We start from the raw sequence: 17,824 nt of genomic DNA, 5'->3' as shown, positions 1-17,824 counted from the left end.
AAGGTTTAGAGAGAGAGAGGTGGAGTGGATTGTATACCGGTGAGTCATTAATACAGCTGATCACCAACGTTCCCTCAATTTTTCTTCAGGCAGTGAGTGAATTTCAGGTTTGCTGAGCGCAAATTCTCGGCAACTTCCGGCGTGCGTTTACTGTGAACACTGGAGAAAATGCATCCCATAACATTTTAACATGGAAATAGATGTTCTATGACACAACCTACAGTAGCAGCCAATGTGTGGTGTTCAATGTAGGCCTTGAAAAAATGCAGTGCTTGACATTAACCTGGTTATCCACTCAGACAAGGAGGTGACTGAAAATAATGTTGTTTGAATAAAGAAACCAACCAAGAATATGAACAAATGTGCACGCGCAGCGACATGTGGTTCTGTGCTTTGATCTCAAAACAAGTGCATCTACTCGCGACCGCTTGTGCCTGTCAATGCAATAGAATCCTCCGACGATGCTCTCTGCCTAAAACAAAATCCCACACTAAGTCTTCCTTAGTTTTGTTTCGGTATTTTCCATTGAAAGGGGCTAATATTATGTTGATTTGATCACAATTTCCACAGTAGAGTGAAACGTTGATAGTGTAAAGTAACAGGGCAAACTCTTGTAAAGTTGAGTGAAGTTCAATCTCGTGCGTCTCTGCGCGGGCTGTTATTTTCTTTCTGCGCGTTAGTCTTGGGGAAGCTGAGGGAACATTGCTGATGACGCCTGCGGGCAAAAGAAGGGTTAAAGTGTGTTTAGCGTTTTGTTTAGCTTATGAATATTCATAGTGAGTGTCCCCAGAGCAACGTCACACGATACACTCCTGTAACTAATGATTATTGACAGCTCCCAGAAGTGTGTGTTAACCTGCAGGGCAAATTAGTTATTATTTACACATTTACATTTACATTTTAGTCATTTAGCAGACGCTCTTTCCACAGGGCATACATTTTATTTTTTCATTTACAATGATTTAGGTTTGACTTCCCTGCCTCTTACTCGCTCTGTTTTTGCCTCTTGAGTACCTTCATCTGTCATTTTCCTGATGACATGATCGAATTGGTCAAAGTCATGTGGTAGAAACCATGCTATTGAAATGTATGTATATTGAAATCTGTCAGAGTTTAGCATTTTCCTTCCAGCACCTTCACTACTGGTTTTGGGTGTGCAGTAGATTCTGCCTAATATCTACAAGAAAACATGCTATTGAAATGTATGTATATTGAAATCTGTCAGAGAAAAGGATGCATTGACAAGTATTCTAACATCCATTATGTTGGAGCTGAGCCACTATGATCCACATCATTGGTGTCTACATCGCCTCCTAGTGGCTGCATTTGTAGTTAATAATTTTTTTATGTATGTTTTATAGGAGGATCTCTGGATAGTAGCACTTTGTCTAAGTCCACTTTCCTCTCCTACAGGTAAGAAGTGGTGTGTGTGTGTGTGTGTGATTTACGTTTTGGTCCACGTCACAGGCAGATCTAATTCTCTACTTATTCCAAATTAGATTAAATAAATTGGAGAAGGTTGAAAACTCACTAAAAGCTCTTCTCATCTCTCCCATTACCTCCCTCTCTCCTTCCCTCCCTCTGAAGGAAAGAATGGGATGACTTGTTTCTGAACACTAATTACCTGACCAGGATCCGGCAGGCAGGCATCAACGGTCGATTGCGGAGCAGCCGATTCCGCAGTGTGTGCTGGAAGGTAAACCAGTCACAGACAAACATGGCTCTTGGGTGTCTGAAGGTATTTCTACCATGTGAGTCATGTGTGTTGTCTTCTAGTTGTACCTGGAGGTCCTTCCTGAGGATAAGAGCCAATGGATCAACAAGACCAAGGAGCTACGAGCCCAGTATGAGAGGATCAAAGAGACGGTGAGTTGTTGTGTTTGTGCGCGCCATGTGTTCACCTGTTCCCGTGCCTGCTCGTGTGTGTGTTTGGGTGTGAGTCAGCTCATACTTTTTACTATGTCTGTGTGTGCCAGTCACTGACCGCCTCTCCTCTCCTCTCAGCACATCACCAACCCCCGTAAAGCTGCAGGTCAGCAGGACCTGGTGGTCAACAACCCACTCTCACAGGACGAGGGGGTAAGTGTAGTGTAGCCTCATAGTCTCTCTAGATACAACTCCTTATCCATAACAGTGGGAATGTAAACGTCTAAATAACTATATCACAGGACTAAGGGGGTGTCCCTGTTGTAAATATCTACTTATTAATACACTTTTATAATTCATTTATTATGATATACAGTGCATTCAGAAAGTATTCAGAACCCTTGACTTTTTCCACATTTTGTTACATTACAAATGTATTAATAATAAAAAAACTAAAATACCTTATTTACATACGTATTCAGACCCTTTGCTGTGAGACTCCAAATTGAGCTGAGGTGCATCCTGTTTCCATTGATCATCCTTGAGATGTTTCTACAACTTGATTGGAGTCCACCTGTGGTCAATTCAATTGATTGGACATGATTTGGAAAGGCACACGCCTGTCTATATAAGTTCCCACAGTTGACAGTGCATGTCAGAGCAAAAAACAAGCCATGAGGTCGAAGGAATTGTCTGTAGAGCTCAGAGACAGGATTGTGTCGAGGCAAAAATGTCTGCAGCATTGAAGGTCCCCAAGAACACAGTGGCCTCCATCATTCTTAAATGGAAGAAGTTTGGAACTACCAAGACTCTTCCTAGAGCTGGCCTCCTGGCCAATCTGAGCAAGGGAGAAGGGTCTTGGTCAGGGAGGTGACCAAGAACCCGATGGTCACTCTGACAGAGCTCCAGAGTTCCTCTGTGGAGATGGGAAAACCTTCCAGAAGGACAACCATCTCTGCAGCACTCCACCAATCAGGCCTTTATGGTAGAGTGGCCAGACAGAAGCCACTCCTCAGTAAAAGGCACATGACAGCCTGCTTGGAGTTTACCAAAAGGCACCTAAAGACTCTGACCATGAGAAACAAGATTCTCTGGTCTGATGAAACCAAGATTGAACTCTTTGGCCTGAATGCATAGCATCACGTCTGGAGGAAACCTGGCACCATCCCTACGGTGAAGCATGGTGGTGGCAGCTTCATGCTGTGGGGATGTTTTTCAGCGACAGGGACTGGGAGACTAGTCAGGATCGAGGGAAAGATGAACAGAGCAAAGTACAGAGATCCTTGATGAAAACCAGCTCCAGAGCTCGCAGGACCTCAGACTGGGGCAAAGGTTCACCTTCCAACAGGACAACAACCCTAAGCACACAGCCAAGACAACTCAGGAGTGGCTTTGGGACAACTCTCTGAATGTCCTTGAGTGGCCCAGCCAGAGGCCGGACTTGAACCCAATCGAACATCTCTGGAGAGACCTGAAAATAGCTGTGCACCGACGTTCCCCATCCAACCTGACAGAGCTTGAGAGGATTTTCAGAGAAGAATGGGAGAAACTCCCCAAATACAGGTGTGTCAAGCTTGTAGCATCATACCCAAGAAGAGTTGAGGCTGTAAATCGCTGCCAAAGGTGCTTCAACAAAGTACTGAGTAAAGGATCTGAATACTTATGTAAATGTGATATTTCCAGGGTTTTTTGGGGGGAAAAATCTCTAAAAACATGTTTTTACTTTGTCGTTATGGGGTATTGTATGTAGATTGATGAGGGAAAAAATACAATTGAATCTATTTTAGAATAAGGCTGTAATGTAACAAAATGTGGAAAAAGTGAAGGGTCTGAATACTTTCCGAATGCACAGGTAACTGCCAAAATAATGGAATGAGGGATAACAAAATATATTGAAAGCAGGTGCTTCCACACAGGTGTGGTTCCTTAGTTAATTAAGCAATTAACATCCCATCATGCTTAGGGTCATGTAGAATAATGCTGGATATGATTTAGGCTTCCATGGCTATGCTCCCATAGGATGACAATGCCCCTATCCACAGGGCACAAAAGGTCACTGAATGGTTTGTTGAGCATGAAAATGATGTAAGCCATATGCCATGTCCGTCTGAGTCACCAGATCACAACACAATTGAAAACTTATGGGAGATTCTGGAGTGGCGCCTGAGACTGGGTTTTCCATCAACAACATTTCTCGTGGAAGAATGGTGTCGCATCCCTCCGATAGAGGTCCAGACACTTGTAGAATCTACGCCAAGATGCATTAAAGCTGTTCTAGCTCGTGGTGGCCCAACGCCCTATTAAGACACTTTTTGTTGGTGTTTCCTTTATTTTTGTATTTACCCATATGTTCCTATATTGTGTAATTGTGTATTGACACCAATGGGGAATGGTAACCTCGTACAACATTCTGTAATCAGTCTGGTAATAGGAGGCTAGGTGAATGGGTCTGTGGTGTATTTCCTGGTCCATATGTCCCTGTGCTCTCCTCTCCCTCCTGTCCAGAGCCTGTGGAACAAGTTCTTCCAGGACAAAGAGTTGAGAGGGATGATCAAACAGGACGTGATGAGAACGTGAGTCTGATTTAACATCTTCTCAACTGCTACACCTTTAAATACAGCTCTGGTTATCAAATAATGTCATGCTCATGTCTACTGTACACCTCTCACATAAACACTCTCACCCTCTTTTCTCTCCCTCTCTTCTCGCCGTCTCCTTTTGCCCTCTCCTTTCGCCCTGTCCCCCTCTCTTCTCTCCCTCTCCTTTTGCCCTCTCCTTTCGCCCTCTCTTCTCTCCCTCTCTTCTCTCACTCTCTTCTCTCACTTTCTTCTCTTTCTTCTCTCCCTCTCCTTTTGCCCTCTCCTCTCTCCCTCTCCTCTCTCCCTCTCTTCTCTCCCTCTCTCTTCTCTCCCTCTCCTTTTCCCTCTCCTCTCTCCCTCTCTTCTCTCCTCGCTCCCTCTCTCTTCTCTCCCTCTCCTTTCGCCCTCTCCTTTTGCCCTCTCTTCTCTCCCTCTCTCTTCTTTCTCTATTCTGTCTGTAGGTTTCCTGAGATGCGTTACTTCCAAGAGGAGGACGTAAGGACCAAGCTGACAGACATCTTGTTCTGTTACGCCCGAGAGAATGAACAATTACTGTACAAACAGGTACCATTACAGCATTAGTTAAGATTTATACAGGCACACACTGTGTTAGATATGCCATCAAGCATGCTAATGCACCCTATAGACTAGACGGTGTACTGTCTACATAGTGCTACAGAGGGAGAGAGGATGATGACCAGTCAGTGTTCTAACAGGAAGTGACACATGGCTGGCCACTGGGTAATGAAGTTTAATGATGCTCTGTCAATACTGATAACATACCTCATGCATCACCCTGAGAGAAACAGGCCATTCTCACTCTCTCTGTCTCTCTGTCTCTCTCTCGCTGTCTCTCTCTCACTCTCTCGCTGTCTGTCTCTCTGTCTCTCTCTCCCTTTTCCTCTCACTCACTCTCTCTATCCCCCTCTCTTTCTGCAGGGAATGCATGAGTTGTTGGCTCCTATCGTGTTCGTCCTACACTGTGACCATCAGGCTTTTCAGCACGCCAGTGAGACCGTCCACCCCAGGTCAGTCACACCTGCACTCCTACTCCACATCGACTTCCTACCCTTCAGTTTAACCCTATCCTGTTCATTCCTCCAAATTGATCTATGTGTTGATCTAATGCTTTTGTCTTTGGCCCACAGTGAGGAGATGATGTCTCTACTGAATCCTATGTTCCATGAACATGACGCCTAGTGAGTGAAATATGCATTCTACTTTCATCTACATTCTTCACCTCCTAGGTCAGGGATGGCCTACTGGTCCCCCCTTTTGTAGGCACGCGGACACATTTCACAAAATATTGTTATTATTATTATTATGTATTTTTTTAGGAACTCAGTCAGGGTCTCAACTTACTGTTGAGAGTTAGAATAGAAGAATACACAAGATGCAATTTCGAAATTTGGTTGTGTATCAGCAGTCACTCAATTAGCCCATGTCGGCTAAATGTTTTTAGATTGGTAAGTTAGTCTAGCGGCCAACGACCTAAACTTGTAGTAAGCATGGTTGGGGGGGTAGGGGCCCTCATGATGAGTTACGTTTTTTTGTGGCCCCCCACCCCCATCAAAGTTGCCCGTCCCTGTCCTAAGTGATGGCAATAATATGGACAGGTCACAGAGAGTGAGACTTCTAACATGAGACTCTGTGTGTCTTTGTTCTGTAGTGCCATGTTTTCCCTGCTGATGGAGACAGCAGAACCCTGGTTCTCCAGCTTCGAGAGGGTAGTCACAAGGGTCAGTAGTAGTACTCCTGTTAATATTCTCTTTACGTGAAAAAGTTGTAACACTCACAGGCTATTTTTGTAATAACCTTTCAAAAACACTCCGGTAATGGCTGAAATGGGCTCAATGGAATACATTGTCTTTCCGTTGTATCTATAAGAACGCTGAAGCTTTGTTGGGGATTTAACGCATCGTCTCGACACTTCTATCACAAGAAAGAGAAGAAAGATAACATGGGTGTACATTTTTGTGTAATTTAGAAAAGTTATCATTTAATACAGTTGAAATGTTTACAAATAAGATGCGCTGAAATGGATCCACTAAGCTAAGGATCCTGGGACTAAACACCTCCCTCTGCAACTGGATCCTGGACCTCCTGACGGGCCGCCCCCAGGTGGTAAGGGTAGGTAACAACACATCTGCCACACTGATCCTCAACACGGGGGCCCCTCAGGGGTGCGTGCTCAGTCCCCTCCTGTACTCTCTGTTCACCCATGACTGCATGGCCAGGCACGACTCCAACACCATCATTAAGTTTGCCGACGACACAACAGTGGTAGGCCTGATCACCGACAACGATGAGACAGCCTATAGGGAGGAGGTCAGAGATCTGGCCGTGTGGTGCCAGGACAACAACCTCTCCCTCAACGTGACCAAGACAAAGGAGATGATTGTGGACTACAGGAAAAAAAAGAGGACTGAGCACGCCCCCATTCTCATCGACGGGGCTGTAGTGGAACAGGTTGAGAGCTTCAAGTTCCTTGGTGTCCACATCACCAACGAACTATCATGGTCCAAACACACCAAGACAGTCGTGAAGAGGGCACGACAAAGCCTATTCCCCCTCAGGAGACTGAAAAGATTTGGCATGGGTCCTCAGATCCTCAAAAAATTCTACAGCTGCACCATCGAGAGCATCCTGACTGGTTGCATCACCGCCTGGTATGGCAACTGCTTGGCCTCCGACCGCAAGGCACTACAGAGGGTAGTGCGTACGGCCCAGTACATCACTGGGGCAAAGCTTCCTGCCATCCAGGACCTCTATACCAGGCGGTGTCAGAGGAAGGCCCTCAAAATTATCAAAGACTCCAGCCACCCTAGTCATAGACTGTTCTCTCTGCTACCGCACGGCAAGCGGTACCGGAGTGCCAAGTCTAGGTCCAAAAGACTTCTCAACAGCTTCTACCCCCAAGCCATAAGACTCCTGAACAGCTAATCATGGCTACCCGGACTATTTGCACTGCCCCCCCACCCCATCCTTTTTACGCTGCTGCTACTCTGTTAATTATTTATGCATAGTCACTTTAACTCTACCCACATGTACATATGACCTCAACTACCTCAACTAGCCGGTGCCTCTGCACATTGACTCTGCAACGGTACCCCCCTGTATATATAGCCTCCCTACTGTCACTTTATTTTACTTCTGCTCTTTTTTTTCTCAACACTTTTTTTTGTTGTTGTTTTATTTTTACTTTTTTTTGTTTAAAATAAATGCACTGTTGGTTAAGGGCTGTAAATAAGCATTTCACTGTAATGTCTGCACCTGTTGTATTCGGCGCATGTGACCAAAAATGAACACTGATTATAGTGATATTATGTCTGTTCTCAACTATAATGTAAAGTATGTATAAATGGGTGTAATCTGGAGCCAAGCGTGTTGATTTTTAATCTGAGTGTATCCTGCTATTGACACACAACAACAGTAATTAATGAAGCAGTCTAGACAGCACAGGTGAGTACAGGTAGGCCTTCTAGACAGAGCACATTTTTGGGTGGTTGCAGCCCTGTTCCACCCCTTTATGTTAATGTATTAATATATGCAAATATACACCCAGTGTATTTATGCAAAACAGGCACATATAAGTTTCTTTATTTTAACACAAAATATAAAAATACCTGATACTATTAGAAAATGTATAAATGAGTGCATTCTAAGATTTATTTTGTTGACATTTGACAATAAATTGAATACCTGAATTCCCACAAATCCCTGAACTATATTCATTATTTGTCCGTGCCAGTAAAATGTTTTATACCTAAAAATCTATCTTTATCCATTGTCCAACTCAACTGTTGCATTTATTAGAATTGTTTTTAAAAACTTTGAACAATTTTGATGACGTTGCTAATTCTAACGTATTCCAGCGTTGTATATTATGTTAATGTTATTCCAATGTTGTGTTGACGTCATCTAAACGCTGTGTGAACGTTCTCCTCAGGGGAAGGAGGAGATGCTGACCAGCATGCCGTTCGCCCGGCCGCAGGATTTGGGGCCGTCCATTGCCATAGTGACCAAAGTGAACCGTATCCAGGACCAGCTGGTGAAAAAGCATGATGTGGAGCTGCACATGCACGTCAACCGCCTGGAGATCGCCCCGCAGATATACGGCATGTGAGTACCGCCACCTGTGTTTGTGTGTGCGTCTGTTTAATGTGTGTTTGCGTCTATTAAATGTGTGTGTGTATCTGTTTGTATCTCTAGTCGGTGGGTGCGTCTGCTGTTTGGCCGTGAGTTCCCCCTGCAGGACCTGTTGGTGGTGTGGGACGCCCTGTTTGCTGACAGCATCACTCTGGACCTGGTGGACTATGTCTTTGTAGCCATGCTGCTCTATATCAGAGACGCCTGTAAGGACCTCCCTCACTGCCAATCAATACATATGTCAATCACTTAGTCAGTCACATAGACGGTGGGTTGGTTGGTCGGTCAGCTAGTCAGTCAGTCAGCTAGTCAGTCAGTCAGCTTGCCAGTCAGTCAGCTTGCCAGTCAGTCAGCTTGCCAGTCAGTCAGTCAGCTAGTCAGTCAGTCAGTCAGCTAGTCAGTCAGTCAGCTTGCCAGTCAGTCAGTCAGTCAGCCAGCTTGCCAGTCAGTCAGTCAGTCATTGAGCCCTGCTAACTGTTTGTGTTGTTGTTTCCATCTCAGTGATAGCGAGTAACTTCCAGACCTGTCTGGGCCTTCTAATGCACTACCCACCTATAGGAGACATCCACACCCTACTACACAAGGCTCTGTTCCTCCGAGATCCCAAGGTTAGAGCTCACACACATTTCAGAGCGACACACACCTCTGAGGGGGAGGAAGAGGGGGAGGAAGAGGGGGAGGAAGAGGGAGAGGGAGAGGGAGAGGGAGCTGCTCTTTCCATGACAGACTGACCAGGTGAAAGCTATGATCCCTCATTTGACATACTTGTTAAATCCACTTCAATCAGTGTACATGAAGGGGAGGATACAGGTTGAAGAAGGATTTTTAAGGCTTGAGACATGGATTGTTTATGTGTGCCATTCAGAGGGTGAATGGGCAAGACAAATGGGGGGGGGGGGGGTGTAGTCTATGCAGAGCCGTGGTCGGGTCCACTCAGGTCGACTCGGGTCTATCAGCTGTTGTTACATAGGCCAGAGACCTGATGACAATCAAACAGGACCGACCCAGATGACGTTTGAATTTCAGAACCGGGCCTGGCCGGGTCTCTGGTATATCAGGTTCACCCGGACCCGTGAAGACCTCTAGTTTGTAGTGTGGCATGACAATGATAGTCAGAGTAGTTGGCTAAAGCACATAGAGATCTGGGACCATATGACCCCCCCCCCCCCCCCCCCCCCCCCCCAACCCCACACACAACACTATTTTGTGTGTTTATTTTGTCACTATTTAATCTGAGCTGTTTTCACTGTCAATGCCTTTCCCTTTAGAACAATCCTCGGCCAGCTAACTACCAGTTCCAACAGAATCTGGACTATTACAAGACCAGAGGAGCGGACCTGGTCAACAACACCCGGTAAGCAGACACACGCGCAGGCACACTCGCACACACTCGTGAGGGACAATGATCGTAACAAACAAACACACGCACTTTGTTGGTTCACAATATCTTGCTAAACTAACTCTCACTCTCTCTCACTGTCTCTTGCTTTCTTTATCTCGCTCTTTGTCTCTCTCTCTTCATCTCTCTCTTCGTCTCTCTCTCTTTGTCACTCACACACTCACTCACTCACTGTCTCTCTCTTTATCTCTATCTCTCCCCCCCCCCCAGTGCCAGTGCCAGTGCCAAGACGGCTCCTCTCAACATCAACAAGGTCTCCAGCAGCCTTCTCAACTTTGGGAGGAAGCTCATTGCCCCCGCCATGTCAGCGGGTGGAGCCAGCGGTATCTCTCCAATCAACAGCGAGGTTCTGTCTGCCCCCTCCCCCCTCACTGCAGCCCCCCGTTCCCAGGCCGAGCCCCTGTCCTCTGGCCACGCCCCCCTGCAGACGCGGACACACTCCCAGTCCCAGCACCACCGCTTACTCAAGTCTGAGAGCATGCCAGTCTACCTGAGCAAAGGTGAGGGTTGGAATCACACACTCACACACTCTTAATCAAACAGGTATACTATGACATTGACGCTAACACATCCATCCATCCAGTATCTTAGAGAAGATTGATGGCCCCATAAGCGTATAATAGCAATAATCAACTATGAAGTGTGTATGTGTGTGTGTGTGTGTGTGTGTGTGTGTATATATATACACACACACACACACACACGTGTGTGCACCAGTTTAGGCTGCTGAGGGGAGGACGGCTGATAATAATGGCTGGAACGGCGCTAACGGAATGGCATCAAACACCTGGAAACCATGTGTTTGATGTATTTGATACCATTCCAATGATTCCGCTCCAGCCATTACCACGAGCCCATCCTCCCCAATTAAGGTGCCACCAACCTCCTGTGGTGTGCACGAGCGATAGCCTTCACCCTCCTGTCTGTTAGATGTAGTTTCAGGCGGAGTCTCTCGGGTCTCTCTCTCCACCCACATTTTCTCTGACACCCAAGGTTACTGCTACCATAGCAACTGCTTGTGTGCATATGTTGCTGTGTTTTTGTCTCCCCTTTCACCAGTTCATTTCAACCCTGATCTCTGAGCATCACAGCACCTCCTGGTTACTTTATCAACCAATTAATCAGTCAGTGAATGGCGTTGATCATCCATAAGGTCCACATTCACACTGGTCTTAATCAATCACTGAAAGATACAAGCCAGCAGAAGTGTGGTAGTCCAGAGTTGAATAGTATATTGCCTTAGATGCACGTTATACTGCTAGTCAACCAACAGCAGGAGCCAGAGAGACTGTTTTGAGTCGGAGCCATTCTCCATCGGTGCAGTAAGTAAATTGAACCTGAATACAGTCATCACACACTCTCATATGTCGAGGAGATGTGAACATTGAGGAGGTAAGAACAGGACAAGGTTGGTGACAACTGGACGGGTCCATCTGTTCTCTCTCTCTGCTACTCACAGCCCTCGTCTGTTTCGGTCTTTGTGTTAATCTGTTCTCTCTCTCTTTCAGGCCAAACCTCCAGGACAGTTAGCTCCTCCCCCAGCATAGAGAGTCTCTCTGGTGGACAGGGTCACACCACAGCGTCCCCGCCCCTTCCTGTCTCCAGGGGAAGTGACAACAGCACCTCATCCCCACCCCTCTCGGCCACCAAGAAGGACTCCTTCTTCAACATCACTCGCTCCCACAGCAAGACCATGATGGGCAAGAAAGAGGCCGTGAGTAGTGCGCGCTCTCTATCTTTCTTTCTCTGCAGGTCTCTCTCTCTAATTCTCCTCTCTTTCTCTCATTCTCCTCTCTCTCTTTCTCTCTCTCTCTCTCTCTCTCTCTCTAATTCTCCACCCTCTCTCTCTCTCTCTCTCTCTCTCCAACTCTCTCTCCAACTCTCTGTCTCTCCAACTCCACCCTCTCTCAATTCAATTCCAGGGGCTTTATTGGCATGGGAAACATATGTTTACATTGCCAAAGCAAATGAAATGGATAAACAAAAGTGAAATAAACAATAAAAAGTGAACAGTAAATATTACTCACACAAGTTCAAGAAGAATAAAGACATTTCCAATGTCATATTATGTCTATATACAGTGTTGTAACGATATTATTTTGGAACTGTAATATTTACTGTTCACTTTTTATTTATTTCACTTTTGTTTATCCATTTCACTTACTTTGGCAATCTCTCTCTCCACCCCCTCTCTTTCTCTAACTCTTAAGTTGTCCTCCTCTGTGTTGTGTAAGGAGGAGGAGTTGGAGGCCCAGGTGTCCTTCCTGCAGGGTCAGATCAATGACCTAGAAGCCATGAGCAAGTACTGTGCCAAGATGATGAACACACACATTGGTAAATTCACATTTACATTTTAGTCATTTAGCAGACACTCTTATCCAGAGCGACTTACAGTTAGTGAGTGCATACATTTTTCATACTGGTCCCCCGTGGGAATCGAACCCACAACCCTGCCGTTGCAAGTGCCATGCTCTACCAACTGAGCTACACGGGACCATCTACCAATACATATATCAACATGCACATTGAGTTTAACAAACCTGACCCTAACGCATCAGTGGTTAGATTGAAAATCAAGTATCAACACACATCTGTGAGTGCCAATTATAGCCTGTGAGTTGAGCTATAACCACGATGATGTTTTGAACAATCTAGTGATTGAACCAGTAAACGGGTGTAATCAGTTGTGTGGTTAAAACAAAGGCTTTTGTTTACTGTCTGTGTGTTACTGCTTTATGAAATTGTATTTGTCACATGCTTCAGTGAAAGTGAAATGCTTCCTTACGGGTCCTTTTCCAACAATGCAGAGTTAAAGATGAAGTGAAATGCTTCCTTACGGGTCCTTTTCCAACAATGCAGAGTTAAAGATGAAGTGAAATGCTTCCTTACGGGTCCTTTTCCAACAATGCAGAGTTAAAGATGAAGTGAAATGCTTCCTTACGGGTCCTTTTCCAACAATGCAGAGTTAAAGATGAAGTGAAATGCTTCCTTACGGGTCCTTTTCCAACAATGCAGAGTTAAAGATGAAGATACAAATAGTGACACGAGGAATAAATACACAGTGGCCGTGTCCGAATACCCATACTTGAGTCCTAAATAGTAGGCCGTTTGAGTATGTGAAAAAATCGAGGATACTTTAAATGCCCGTATGTCATACTCATTTCGGCTTTGACAACAGCTGATCAGTTAGATATGGGGAGAAGCTACTGAAATCAACAGCTGATCAATTAGATATGGGGATGTGCTAATGAAATCAACGCATAGCGGGAAACTATGCAATCGCGCATGAGGTATTTTCAGAATGTGGAGGATCTCGTTCCCAATGATCACTGCTTTAGTTTATTATGCTGCTGTTCAGCGGTTCTGGATTTGCGATGCACCCGACTGTCCAAGTTTTTCTGTGCAATAGCCTTTTGATTTGAACATTTGAAAATATTTAGTGTGTGTACTAGGCTATTTAATTGAATTCATATATGTTACAGCACTTTGGTTTCACTAATAAATAGGCTATGTTGAAATGGAACCAAATTCTGTTTCTGTCTTCAGTCCTTTTTTAAATAGGATATATGGGCTGGCTATATGGGCTACGGTATAGGTCGAATGTGATAGTCTGTCTATAACCAGCCTGAGTAGGCCTATAACGCCATTCCCCTTCGATTCAGAGTTTAGAGAAATGTATCGAATTGAAAATGAGCTATTATCAGGCTGGTTAATGCAATGCATGTCTGTTGAATATGGAAAAATCTACCCGCACTCGGCCCCACCCCAGCTACTCATCCAGTCAGGAGCCACTACTGCGTTGTGGCCTTGGCATACTGCATACCTTTTACTAAACGGTACGTGCTAAATAGTATGCGATAATGAGTATATAGTATGCAGTTTAAGTATGTAGTACACTAGTATGGGTATATTCAGACACAGCCGGTGATTTAACGAATAACAATAATGAGTAAATATTGTTTTTATGTATATTTTAGAATTGAGTCTGTCGCCAGCGACTGTGATCTGATGTCTGTCTCATCAGGTAAGATCCAGGAGGTGATCCTACAGGAGCACCTGGAGAAAGAGGATGAGGTGTTGGTGTCACTGGCTGGACTCAAACAGGTACTGGACAGCAGCACAACAGGTGTGTGTGTGTGCACATGTTTGCGCCTCTCTGAGTGAGAGTTAGCATTTTGACCGTGTGTATTAAGTGCATGTGTACATTGTCTATGTAGGTGTAGGTGTGTGTGTATGTGTTCTCAGTACATCTGTGTGTGTTCACCATGACTTGCTCTGTGTGTTACGTCTGTATTTATGAATGAATCCGTCAGATCAAGGACATCCTGAAGGGGGCGCTGCGTTTCAACCAGAGCCTGCTGGAGGCAGAGGAGAATGAGGAGATCACCATCGCTGACCACCACTATGACAATGCCGCCGCCATCGCACAGCAGCAGCACGCCAACAGTCACCATGAAGACCAGCCCTACCTGGCCGCGCCGCAGCGTGGTGATGGAGAACAGGAGGAGGAAGAACGGGAGCACACGCCACCAGAGCAACAGGTGAAAACACACATGGTTGTATTAATACATACTCTCATATTTGCAGTGTATCCTCACATACTTTGGTATCATTCCCTATGCTTCAAATCTATGATGCATTGTGGGTATATTGCGACTGACTGACTGATCTACAAATAATACTAGTAGTTATTTATGATGGAAGGTGATTTGTAGATCAGCCAGTCAACAGCAGTGTTGAACAAGCCCCTTGTCTCCCTTATGCAGGTGTCTCCCCCAGAGTCCTCTCTGTGTGTGGGCTCGGAGGGGAAGAACTGGGACGACTACATCCTGGTCTCGCAGGATGGAGAGCTGCAGCCCACCGAGGGAGGGGCGGAGAGGACCCCTCCAAATAGACAGCTCCACAGCTCGGTCAGGGTGGAGCCGGAGGGCGTGGGGGCGTTCCAGGACCCCCTGATGGGTGCAGCGTCGGGCTCCTCCAGCCCAGACGAGGGCAGCATTCACAGCAAAGACTCAGACTTCACTATTGTCAACCCCCAGGACCTGTGAGGGACTGGACTTTACTGATCTGGGTGGGAGTTACCCCTAACCAGAGATCTAGGATCAGTTTATCTACTCGCTAATCCCCACCTTAACCATTAGATCAGCCTTTAAGGGGTAACTTCATCCCAACCTGGAGGATATGCTGTCCCACAGGGGAAAACCAACTCGCCACTGCTGGGTCAAATTTGCACATAGACTGGACTATGGCAGCCTACTGTCAGGCAGTCGCCAATACCTTATAATCTCCTCTGCCTGTTCTATCTTATCATCTCTGACATCTTACCTGCACTAACCTGCTCTGTATTCCTTCATGAATACCATAGATATCTCCTATGCCTATAGCCTCTACTCCTGTATGCTTGGGCGTTAGCGCTTATCCAACCCTAGTTGGAGACAAGTTACTTTAACGGTGATACCCATTTCTGCCCCGACAGGATCAGATCAACACAGATCACCACAGGCTACCTTCAGGAACTGGAATTCATAGTGCATTTATCAGTGTGGGGAATGCCTTTCTCTTCTCTGTATGTAGTAATGGGAGGAGAGGATAGTACCTTGTTGCTCCAGGTAGGGGAGCTGTCTGTAATGGGAGGAGAGGGTAGTACCTTGTTGCTCCAGGTAGGGGAGCTGTCTGTAATGGGAGGAGAGGGTAGTACCTTGTTGCTCCAGGTAGGGGAGCTGTCTGTAATGGGAGGAGGGTAGTACCCTGTTTCTCCAGGTAGGGGAGCTGTCTGTAATGGGAGGAGAGGGTAGTACCTTGTTGCTCCAGGTAGGGGAGCTGTCTGTAATGGGAGGAGAGGGTAGTACCTTGTTGCTCCAGGTAGGGGAGCTGTCTGTAATGGGAGGAGAGGGTAGTACCTTGTTGCTCCAGGTAGGGGAGCTGTCTGTAATGGGAGGAGGGTAGTACCCTGTTTCTCCAGGTAGGGGAGCTGTCTGTAATGGGAGGAGAGGGTAGTACCTTGTTGCTCCAGGTAGGGGAGCTGTCTGTAATGGGAGGAGAGGGTAGTACCCTGTTTCTCCAGGTAGGGGAGCTGTCTGTAATGGGAGGAGAGGGTAGTACCCTGTTTCTCCAGGTAGGGGAGCTGTCTGTAATGGGAGGAGGGTAGTACCCTGTTTCTCCAGGTAGGGGAGCTGTCTGTAATGGGAGGAGAGGGTAGTACCCTGTTTCTCCAGGTAGGGGAGCTGTCTGTAATGGGAGGAGGGTAGTACCCTGTTTCTCCAGGTAGGGGAGCTGTCTGTAATGGGAGGAGAGGGTAGTACCCTGTTTCTCCAGGTAGGGGAGCTGTCTGTAATGGGAGGATGGTAGTACCCTGTTTCTCCAGGTAGGGGAGCTGTCTGTCCCATACCTCTGTCTTTATCTAATGCCTGTGTCTAAAGATCTTTTCTTGTCTCTTGCCTCCATTCAGCTCCTCTTTGATTGTCCTTTAACTGTTTCGAGGTAGAAGTTGCTCATAACCAATCGCCAGTCCTACACCTACCATTAGGGGGGATGGTACAATATCTGATCCTCTATCAGTTGTTAGAGGCAACTTCTACCTACAATTAACCAGTGCCTGGAAACCATTGACAGATTAACTGACTCACTTCTTCTTCACCTTTTTGTTTAAAGATACAATGTTAACCCTATACAGCTGCATTACAAGGTGAAATTATTAAATTATGGAAACAGGCTTCTTTTTTGGTGGGGGTGGGGTGGGGGGGGGATCAATTCAATGTGAAAATGTATGTAATAATATTTAATTATTTCTGATGTCCTTGTATTTAGTTCTCTTGCTTCCTGTGGTAGCCAAGTAAAGCATTGCACACGAGATGTCCCTACAGCAGAGATATGATTAACTCTAGACCAATAAAAGCATTGCTGTTGCTACAGTATACCAGTGCTGTGGTGGTATGTTTATAGAGAGAGAATGGTTTTTCAACAGGACATTGTACAAGTGGTAGCAACATGCTGAATTGTGAGTACAACTAATATTTAAATTGGCAATACTAACTAAAAACATGCAATGAAAGGTAAACAATAATGTTAATCAACTGTTAGCGTGTTTGGCGATAGTGTTGCCGGTCAGTGTTTTAAGTAAGTCAGTGTAAGGTCAGTGTTTTAAGTAAGTTATACTCCTGAGTGACGCAGTGGTCTAAGGCACTGCATCGCAGTGCTAACTGTGCCACTAGAGATCCTGGTTCGAATCCAGGCTCTGTCGCAGCCGGCCGCGACCGGGAGACTCATGGGGCGGCGCACAATTGGCCCAGCGTCGTCCAGGGTAGGGGAGGGAATGGCCGGCAGGGATGTAGCTCAGTTGATAGAGCATGGCGTTTGCAACGCCAGGGTTGTGGGTTCGATTCCCACGGGGGGCCAGTATAAAAAAATATGTATTCACTAACTGTAAGTCGCTCTGTATAAGAGCATCTGCTAAATGACTAAAATGTAAATGTAAGTGGAGGCTGCTGAGGGGAGGACGGCTCATAATAATGGCTGGAATGGAGTGAAAGGAATGGTATCAAACACAATTGTATTTTTTAAACGTACTTGATACCATTACATTCACTCCATTCTGGCCATTTATTATGAGCCGTCCTCCCCTCAGCAGCCTCCACTGTTGTAAATGACATTTTAAAATGCCAGTGGATATCCAATACTTTGGCTTCTCTTTGTCAGGCCCTGGTTTTATGTCTCTGATGATCGAATGTGTGGGCAGCTGGCTATCAGAGTCCAGCGAATGGTCAAAGCAGTGTGTGTCTAAAAGCAGTGTTTTATGATTGAAGTAACTGGTTTATTTCCTTACTGGTTGGTT

General features: G+C 45.8%; 1 protein-coding gene across 4 annotated transcripts in view; it reads left to right on the top strand.

Annotated features, from left to right (window-relative positions):
* The window catches only part of LOC311126017 (TBC1 domain family member 5-like), a 28,641-nt gene extending 11,734 nt beyond the window's left edge, over positions 1-16,907 (top strand). For all 4 annotated transcript variants that reach the window (XM_084200047.1, XM_084200048.1, XM_084200050.1 and 1 more), the window contains 19 exons: positions 1,362-1,413; positions 1,588-1,696; positions 1,777-1,866; positions 2,005-2,079; positions 4,372-4,439; positions 4,907-5,009; positions 5,385-5,473; positions 5,594-5,644; positions 6,115-6,184; positions 8,395-8,567; positions 8,658-8,800; positions 9,096-9,202; positions 9,863-9,948; positions 10,204-10,493; positions 11,502-11,707; positions 12,228-12,327; positions 14,018-14,097; positions 14,307-14,534; positions 14,760-16,907. In XM_084200047.1, the coding sequence (XP_084056173.1) occupies positions 1,362-1,413; positions 1,588-1,696; positions 1,777-1,866; positions 2,005-2,079; positions 4,372-4,439; positions 4,907-5,009; positions 5,385-5,473; positions 5,594-5,644; positions 6,115-6,184; positions 8,395-8,567; positions 8,658-8,800; positions 9,096-9,202; positions 9,863-9,948; positions 10,204-10,493; positions 11,502-11,707; positions 12,228-12,327; positions 14,018-14,097; positions 14,307-14,534; positions 14,760-15,041 (2,402 nt within the window). In that variant the 3' untranslated portion in view covers positions 15,042-16,907. The remainder of the gene's footprint in view (positions 1-1,361; positions 1,414-1,587; positions 1,697-1,776; positions 1,867-2,004; positions 2,080-4,371; positions 4,440-4,906; positions 5,010-5,384; positions 5,474-5,593; positions 5,645-6,114; positions 6,185-8,394; positions 8,568-8,657; positions 8,801-9,095; positions 9,203-9,862; positions 9,949-10,203; positions 10,494-11,501; positions 11,708-12,227; positions 12,328-14,017; positions 14,098-14,306; positions 14,535-14,759) is intronic.
* Positions 16,908-17,824: the final 917 nt, after the last annotated feature.

The sequence above is a fragment of the Coregonus lavaretus genome (genome assembly GCF_964263955.1).
Source record: "Coregonus lavaretus genome assembly, contig: HAP1_SCAFFOLD_3947, whole genome shotgun sequence".
In the NCBI taxonomy this organism is placed as follows: domain Eukaryota; kingdom Metazoa; phylum Chordata; class Actinopteri; order Salmoniformes; family Salmonidae; genus Coregonus; species Coregonus lavaretus.
The sequence above is the reverse complement of the archived record's forward strand: the minus strand, read 5'-3'. Positions and strand labels throughout refer to the sequence as shown.